Genomic DNA, 9,390 nt, shown 5'->3' on the forward strand with positions numbered 1-9,390 from the left:
TCACTTTCGGGGGGATTTAAACATCCCCCTGATATTTTTTTTTAGTGTTTAGATTTTTGTGCACCCCTGGGGATTGCCCCAGGAGTGCACAAACCTCCCCCTGCCCCCCCAAGTGCCCCCGAAGTGCGGATATAGCGATCCGCACGGAGGGGGCAACTTGGCTATTAGATATAGTGATTGTAACACTCATTTTACATTCATGCTAATAGCCCTGCTTAAATGTTGGTCATGGGTAGCTTTGTGAAGAGAGGTGACCATTTCTTCTTCTGGTCCCACTAAGTATTTGTGCTTTTTGCAACATGACAGTGGAGTATGCAATGCAACTAACCTCTGCTTCTTTCCCATTTGCACAGGTGCGAATTCAGACTGTCCCTGCTTCCCATCTCCAGCAGGGCACTGTGTCTGGCTCTACCAAAACGGTCTCCACGGTGGTTGTGACTGCGGCACCGTCTCCCAAACAGGCACAAGATCCACAGTAAATTCGGCTACGGAAGATAACTTTTTTCAAAGTTGCGCTAGTCGTCTTTTCTCACTTCTGCTCATCTTGGGTTAGAGTTGGTACCTGGAATATTGGAATCTCTCATGAAGAATGTTTGCCATTAGATTGGCCAGAAAGTGAAACACAAACCCTCATACAAGCACCGGAGGGTGCTGTGTTTAACGACGTAATGTCTTCATGTTGAGATGCAGGTCTGGCAGTACAGTTAGGTTAGGGTTTCCCCCCTTTTTTGGGCTTTCCTCCTAAATGGCCTTTCTGTTCTTGGCATGCTGCAGACGCTTGGAAGGAAGTTTGGGTTTCAGCAGAGTTTTCTGAATACAGCAAGAGAAACCGTGGAGGTCATGGAATGAATTGTGCAAGATTTTATCCTTTCTACCGCTATTCTGGTGCCCATTCAGATAGTGGATTTTTAATAGTTAAATCATAAGCATTTGTTTATGTCTCTATTTTATCATTTTAGTTGCTTTTAACAAAGGCGTTTTTCTTACTGACTGTCCTTTCTTTGTCTGCACTGATGTCTACCAGTCTGCTTTATCCTCATCAGATTTTGCACATTGTGATACACAGAAGACCTTCTGTGAAATGCTTCCCTGAAGGAAAAGCTGAGAGAGATGTTTTGGGAAGGCGAGGCAAAGCCAAAAGCACACAGCCTCTCTAGGAGGTCCTTCGCAGCAGCATCTTTGAAATTCAAAGGAAGAGAAGCTTTCTTGTGTGCTCTAGGCTCAGTGCTTTCCCACCAGCCCATTTTAACTAATGTTCGTCATAACTTGATTTTACTTCCCCCAGTTTTTTTGGGTAAACCAGAAGAGATCTTCTGTCATTGGTGCCCTTACCCAGAACGTGTTCTCTGTACATTTAAGGCAGACGTGAAGAGAGACATCTAGTACAGAAACAGATGGGTTTGCACCCCTGCTTAAGTTTGGTTTAGGGCTGCAGGAAAAAAAAAATGTGTCCGTACTCTGAAGTCAAATATTTATTACCTGTTACTAGCCTTGGTTTATTCATTTGTAAAATGGTTTATTTGATATTGTCTCCTCGTTTTTTTTTAATACCCAGTTTCTCTTTCAGGCAGCCTTGGAATATATCCCCATTAAAGTTAATCTACTTTGGTTGCCTTTTACCGTTTCACCAAACTCGAAAACCTTCTGTAGCTTCACTTGGGGGGGCAGTTGACGGGCTACCTGGAGGGTTGGTTAGGGCTAAGCTGGAGTCATGCCATCACTGGGGATAATGGCCAACTTTGTGGAGGAAAAGCAAGATCATTGTGGTGGAGATCTCCCTTATATATAAAAGCCGAATGGTGGTGGCACTTTTCTAGAACATTCCACACGCTCCAGAATTGGTTGGCGCCCCGGTGTGTCACTCAGAATCTGTCCCTGTCGACTGGCTGCATTGCTTGAGTCTCGGCTCCAACATTCTAAACAGTTTGCTATTCCTCTGCCCCCATAGCCAGTCAGAACACAGAGGTTATTTGCATATGCAGCCTCATTGGCCTTTGCCTCGGAACACACAGGTCATTTGCATATGTGACTTGATTGGCTTTTGCCTCTAACATTCTAAACAGTTTGCTCTTCTGAGGTAAAATGTGTCCAATCTCCAGGTGAGGGCTGGAGATCACTCAGAATTACAACTGCTTTCCAGATGGCAGAGATCAGTTCCCCTGGAGAAAATGGTGGGCTCTGTATCCTTATATGCTGCTGAGGTGGCCCCCATATGACAGCCAATGTGACGTAGCAGTCAGGGCTTCAGAGCACAGGAGAGGCTGCAGGTGTGTGTGGGGTGGAAAGCTGAAGAGTGAGGGGGAAATAAAGATAGGTTGATGATTGGCTGGGAAGGAGATAGGGTTGCCAACTCCAGGTTGGACAATTCCTGGAGAACCTGGAGAGGGTGAGGTTTCAGGAGGCGTGGGACTTCAGACAGGTACAAAGCCATAGACTCCACCCTCCAAACCAACCATTCCCTTTCTGGGGAACCATCGTTGCCAATCTCCAGGTGATGGCTGGAGATCACTCAAAATTACAAACTGTTCTTTAGGGAGCAGAGATCAGTTCCTCTGGAGAAAATGGTGGACTCAGTGTCATTATACCCTGCTGAGGTCGCCACAGCAAATTGACACTGAGTATCCAAGGCCGGGGCACCCGCCCAGAGCCTCTTTCTAGAGGCCATTGTATTTATTTCCACAACGAGCCTTTTTCCTAGTCTCTCAAAATACACACACAAAAGATTGTTTTCCTAATTTGATCAAGAATTTTCTTCCACATTACTGGAGACTGGTGGGCTACTTTCCTGCAGTTGTGCTTCATTGGCTACTTCAGAGCTAGGCATGGCTGGGTCAGGGTCAGCTGCCGGCAATGAATCTTGAGGCTCCTGTATCTCTAATTCATTAACTTTAGCTCAGGGGTGTCAAACATGTGGCCTGTGGGCCAGATCTGGCCCCCACAGGTCTTGTATGTGGCCCACAAGCAACTGGCTGTCATCTGCTTCCTTCTCCCTCTCTCTTGCTTCCTTCTGCATCGCAGCTTGCTTTGCCAGGCTCTCTCAATCACACAGGAGCTACAGAGCAAAGCCTCTCTTTCCTCCATTGGTTGAGGCTCCTCCTCCCTTGGAGGGAAGGAGGGAGGGGAAGAGTGAGAGATTGCTTTGCCAGGCTCTCTCAATCTCACAGCAGAGCTACTGATCCAAGCCTCTCTTCCATCCATTGACTGAGGCTACTCCCCCTCCTTGTCCCCAGGAGGGAGGGAGAGCTTACTTTGCCCAGTTCCCTCAATCACATGGGAGAGATACAAAGCTCCTTTAAGACCAACGGAGTTTTATTCAAGGTATGAGCTTGTTGTCTTGCTACAGAGAAAGAGAGAGAGTGTGTTTTGTTGGGCTTGTTATGCCAGGGCTCTCATGGGTGCAACTGAGTTTGCCTCCCCTTTATCACTGTATTTATGCCCTCATGATCCAGTCTTTCTCAGTAGGAAAGCAATGTGAACTATTTAGATGAGGAATAACAACAAGCCAGTGAAGTGAATTAGGCTGTGAGTCAGTTCAACCAGCACATTTCCCTTGTAGACTGGGGATTTTGAACTTAGACTTCCCAGACAGTAGGTTGATACTGACCACTATACGTTGTTGTCTCTCTGTTCTTGCACTGCCTCATGAGAGTTTTAGTTATTTCTCTGGGGAAGACTATACTTTTGTAGACAAACATATAGCCCTCAGTCTGTGTCAAGAGACCTTCTTATGTTCTTGACCAGCACACGAAGCAACGTATGTACAAAAGCTTGCAATGCCCAGCCATTTCATGTTTTCCTCTGGTTCTTAGGCTCAAAGCACTGACCATGAGATTTCTGTAATGAATGTCAGCAAATCAAAAGTAGTTTGCAACTTACAGATACACAACTGAATAACACCTAAACAGCATGTTCAAGATTGCTACAGCACAGACACTCTTCAGATGTTGATGCAATAATTCAGAGCGAGAACTGGCAGTTATCAGAGACTGTTAAATAAACAAAATATTGCAAGAGCGCTAATGTTTTAAGTTTTAAAAAATCTTTAATTGTGTTTGTCTGTGTCCTTTCTAAAGTTTATATCTCTGCTACCTGCCATTACGTTTTATGACATACACGGCCCGGCCCGACAAGTTCTCATTTATGTCAAATCTGGCCCTCATAAGAAATGAGTTCGACACCCCTGCTTTTGCTTGTTCAGAGCTGGCTGCATACGGCTCCTCAACTCCTGAAGAGTCTTCAACCTCTCTGGACTCAGGCTGGCCCACAACAGGGAGATTTCTCAGGGTAGTGCTTCCTTGCAGGTTACATTTGACTATCGCACCTGAGGAACAAGGGCTTGGCCTTGTCTTCCTTAAAGGTCCACCTGGCTGCCATCTCTTGTTACCATAGGGGAGTTGGGGGGGGTGGGGGTTTGGTTTTCTCCCATCACTTGTCCAAAAGATTTCTTAAGGGACTATGTAATATTTGCCCACCTTGGGGACCCATTGGTTCCCTGGTAGTCTCTCCATTGTTTTGGCTCAGTTGATGCTTAAGCCCTTTGGACCCCTTTCCATGTGCTCATTGGCTGAACTCTCTATGAAAGTCTGTTTCCTAGTGGCTGTTACATCAGCCAGGAGGGTAAGTTAGCAGCTCTTCAGGTGGAACCCCCCATGTTTGAAGATCTTTCCTGAGAGGGTAATCCTTTGAACCCAGTCTTAGGTTTCTCCCTAAGGTAGTTTCCAGGTATCCTAGGCAATGTTCCCTCTAAGCTGTGGAGTCTTGTGAGCAAGAATTCTACTTTGTGAGCTAAAGGCCTCAAAGTGAGCAAGTGATTTGGCTATTGCATACATTGGTTTGCTCTGGAGCCCTCCTCGCTGAGCCAAGACATAAATGTGTGAACCAGAGGCTAAAAAACTGTGAGCTGGCTCACACTAACTCAGCTTAGAGGGAACACTGATCCTAGGATATTATTTTGTCCAACTTTTTTCCTGCCCCAAGCTCTGAAAATGAGCGATTGTTGCTTTCCCTAGATGTCAGAAGGGCTTTATTATTTTACCTTCAAAGAACCCTGGAGTTCCGCAGGGATAGAGCACTGTTGATATGTTTTGCTGGTCCTAATAGATGTAAGAAGGCTTCATCTCAGACTTTGTCCCGGTGGATTGTCTCAACCATTAGGGAATGCTATGGTTTAGCCAAGCTGCCGTGCCCACTAAACATTCACACCCATTCTACTAGAGCTATTGCTTCTTCGGCAGCTTTCTTTGATGTAGTACCATTGATCGAGATCTGCCAAGCTGCTCCTTGGTCGTCAGCAGGTATGTTTATATGCCACTACCAATGCTCCCTCTAAGCTGTGGAGTCTTGTGAACAAAAATTCTACTTTGTGAGCGACTGGCATTAAAGTTGTGAGCGATTGATTTGGCTACTGCATAAATTAGTTTGCACTGGAGCCATCTTTCCTGAGCTAAGACAAAAATGTGTGAGCCAGAGGCTAAAAAACTGAGCTAGCTCACACTAATTCAGGTTAGAGGGAACACTGGCCACTACGCTTTGGATTTGCAGGTGAGTCAAGAAGCTGGAGCAGGAACAAGTTTCTGGCACCAGCACGCAGGGGCCCTGGAGGCCTTTAGCTGTAAGGACCTCTCCAATGGCAGGTCTGATCATACGCAGTCCCCACGTGTGCCTGCACAGAAGATACTTGATGAACAATAGTTACAGGTAAGTGCACCTTTGTTTTCTCAGTGGCAAATAAAACTATGGACCGTGTTTAAATGAACAATGCAATGGCAGTGAAGGGCTAGATTTGAGTCCCAGTAGCACCTTTAGAGACTAACAAGATCTCCCAAGATATAACCTTTGGGGAGGAGGTATTTTTTTATATGTGTATGCATGAGTGCGTACGTGCCCCTGGAAGTCATGGTAACCTCTGCTGACTGACCCCTACTGGGGGCCTGGCAGATATTCAGCGAGGTGGCTGTATAAAGCCTGCCCCCACCTCCCGCCTCTGGTATTCCAAGGAGGTCTCCCTTCCAATTAAACTCATTTAAATTAAATGAGTTCAAGACCCCTGCTATGTCACGTCCCCTCTTAGTCATCTCTTCAATCCCAGACTCTTCAGTCTTTCGTCATAGCACTTTGTATTATCGCAGTATTCTTCACAACAGCTCTGTATTGCAGGCCACAATTAGTCTCCCTGTATGGCTGAATGAGGGGGAGAAAAATAGTGGCTTGCCTGACTCCGCCTCTGTGGCTACGCTTGGAACTAGGAATTGCCCAGCTTGCTTTTAGTTTCTCTGTTTATAAGGGGCTGTGGGGTGCGGCAGTTGCACTTAGATCAGTTTGGATGCAGTTAATCAAACATTTGTGTGTTCTAATTTAGCTCACAGCTTCCCTGTGCTGCACCGTTAGATGTATTATGTTTATTTAAAGCCACAGGTCGGTCACCAGCACACACTATCGACCGCCTTATTATATCTACAAGCTTGAAGCGAGATTACGACATAAACAGGTTGAGGCAGCTACCTTTGATCGCTGCGTTATGCCGCACGATTTGCAACGGCAGTAGGACTGCAACGAAAGGTTGGCTTTAATTGCATTTTGACTCTCTAGATAAAGCACAAATAAATGTCTCGGCATCACCCAGCTGGGGAATAGATTCTGTAGAGGTTGAAAGACGGTGGCTTAGGCCCAGGCCTGTGTTGAAGCAGGAAACAATGGAGCATCTTTGCCAGGGCCCTTCTGAGTTTATTCAAGCGCACGTATGTAAAACTGGGAGAAGGTGTTAGGCTGCATCTCCCCCAAGCGATGGCATTTGCCTCTTCCGGGTGCTCTGCTGGTATTGGCTTTTGACCACGCTGTCATTACGTAATACGCTTCTCTGCCGTTTATTTTTGTCTAGATGACAGTTTCTTGCACAGCCCCTCCCAGTGAATCATTCCCTTGTTTGCTCTTTGAACCAAAAGCCACTGTGGAAGCCTGGCTATGTTGACTCTCGCTCTTGTTCTTGCTCTCGATCCTGTTTCAGTGTAAACACCGCAGGGATAACTCAGAGGGGTGATGGTGTAAATGTTGAACAGCAGCACCCCAGACCCATTTTGTTTCGCATGCAGGGCCAGTTCCTCATGCCAAGGACCAAAGTGAACCACTAAGGCATAGCCTCAGATGCTCCCAGTGTTCATGGCCAAGTCCAACCCTTCTCTCTATCGCCACCCCCCCTTGTCTCATATAGAAGTCTTTCCCGACATCTATTGCTTCATCTGGAGATGTCAGAGATTAAACCTGGGACTGTTTGCATGCAAAGCAGATGCTTTACTCCTGAGCCACAGCCCTTCCCACTGGCTTGGGTGATTGTGAAAGGAGAATAGACAGATGCACAGAGGATATGGTTATCAAGAGCTATTCACTGCAGTGACTACACAGAAGAAGAAGAGATTGGATTTATATCCCCGCCCTTCACTACCCAAAGGTGTCTCAGAGCAGCTTACAAACGCCTTTCCCTTCCCCTCCCCACAACAGACACCCTGTGAGGTCGGTGGGGCTGAGAGAAGAAGAAGAGATTGGATTTATACCCCACCCTTCACTACCCAAAGGTGTCTCAGAGCGGCTTACAAACTCCTTTCCCTTCCCCTCCCCACAACAGACACCCTGTGAGGTGGGTGGGGCTGAGAGAGCTCTGACACAAACTGCTCTTTTTCAAGGACAGCTGTGCCAGAGCTTGTGACTGACCCAAGGTCACATCAGCAGGTGCAAGTGGAGGAGTGGGGAATCAAACCCGGTTCTCCCAGATTAGAGTCTGCGCACTTAACCACTACACCAAACTGGCTCTCATTCAGGGGCAGTGTACCTCTAAATACCTGTTGCTGGCCCTTGGCCTCCATGTCTTACTCGTAGGCTTTCTGGAAGTAGCTGGATGGCTTCTGTGAGAAGCAGGAAGCTGGGTTAAATGGACTTTTGGTCAGATCCAGTGGGGTTCTTCTTACATGCCCCAACTAATTTTCTTTTGCTTACCACACATACCACAGAAGTCCTGTCTGGAGGGCAGAGACAGGTAGTAACCCAACTGGAAAAATTAGCTTGTAGGGCACAATCATCACACTGAATCTCTATCGCAACTTTAAATATCTTGGTGACAGACATTAGTATGTCAATCTAATGACCACTTTCAGAGAATCAGAATTTCCACTCAGTGTGGTGTTGAGGCTATAGTGTCAGACTAGGATCTAAAACACTCACATTCAAACCTCCACTCTCCCACGGAAGCTCCGTGACCTTCGGCCAGTCAGACTCTCTCAGCCTATCTTACCTCACAGAGTTGCTGTGAGGTTAAAATGGAGGAGGGGAAAACAATCTTGTAAGTTCTGCTTGTATCCCCATTGGGTTGAAAAGGGTATAAATAGCTCCCCCCCCCCATTTATGCCTTTACTCAAAACACTTCACATAAAAATAATGTCTTCAATTAGACTTCTGGCCCTGTTAACGATGTACACAAGGTGTGGTGATGTCCCGTGCCTATTTTGTTGTTCAGTCGCACAGTCGAGTCCGACTATTTACGACCCCATGGACCACATCACGCCAGGCCCTCCTGTCTTCCGTCATCCTCCAGAGTTTGCTCAATTTCATGTTCGTTGCATCAATAACACTGTCTAACCATCTCATCCTTTGCCATCCCCATGCCTTAGATGACTTTAATTAATGAAGGACAACTATCTCAATGGCTATCAGCCAGGGTAGCTAAATGGAACCTCTGAATACCACACCAAAAAACACGACTGTTGACTTCATTCATGACACATTTCTGGGAACAAGAAATAGGACAGTGGGTTAGGGTTCCCAGCTACAGGTTGGGGAATACCTGGAGATTTGGGGGTGGAGCCTGAGGAGGGTGGAGTTTGAGGAGGGGGGGGACTTCAGTGGGGAAATGCCATAGAGTCTGCCTTCCCAAGCAGCCATTTTCTCCAGAGGAACTGATTTCTGTCATCTGGAGATCGGTTGTAATAGTGGAAGGCCTCCAGGCCCCACCTGGAGGCTCAACCGAGTTACTAGGGAATAAATCCTAGTGAAATTTTTATTGTAATAAAAATAATAAATCAATGACTCTCTTCTCAGTAAGTAGGGATAGGAGTGAGGAATCAAACCCGGTTCTCCCAGAATAGAGTCTGCGCACTTGACCACTACACCAAACTGGAGTAAGCATACTGACTCTCTGCCGCCTCCCCACAGTCTATAGAGGCACTGCACTTCTGCCACCTCTAAGTCCAACACCTTATCTCCCTTATATATAAAAGCCGAATGGTGGTGGCACTTCTCTAGAACATTCCACACACTCCAGAATTGGTTGGTGCCCTGGTGTGTCACTCAGAATCTGTCCCTATCCACTGGCTGCATTGCTTGAGTCTCGCCTCCAACATTCGA

The 9,390-nt window shown here is 46.6% G+C and overlaps 1 protein-coding gene across 1 annotated transcript in view; it reads left to right on the plus strand.

Moving 5' to 3' along the window:
• Window positions 1-1,582, plus strand: part of NFRKB (nuclear factor related to kappaB binding protein) — a 44,778-nt gene extending 43,196 nt beyond the window's left edge. The window contains exon 25 of the mRNA XM_015415795.1: window positions 354-1,582. Coding sequence (XP_015271281.1) covers window positions 354-479 — 126 coding nt within the window. The 3' untranslated portion in view covers window positions 480-1,582. The remainder of the gene's footprint in view (window positions 1-353) is intronic.
• The last annotated feature ends 7,808 nt before the right edge of the window (window positions 1,583-9,390 follow it).

This window comes from Gekko japonicus, unplaced genomic scaffold, assembly GCF_001447785.1.
Source record: "Gekko japonicus isolate JY-2015 unplaced genomic scaffold, Gekko_japonicus_V1.1 scaffold2196, whole genome shotgun sequence".
Taxonomy (NCBI): domain Eukaryota; kingdom Metazoa; phylum Chordata; class Lepidosauria; order Squamata; family Gekkonidae; genus Gekko; species Gekko japonicus.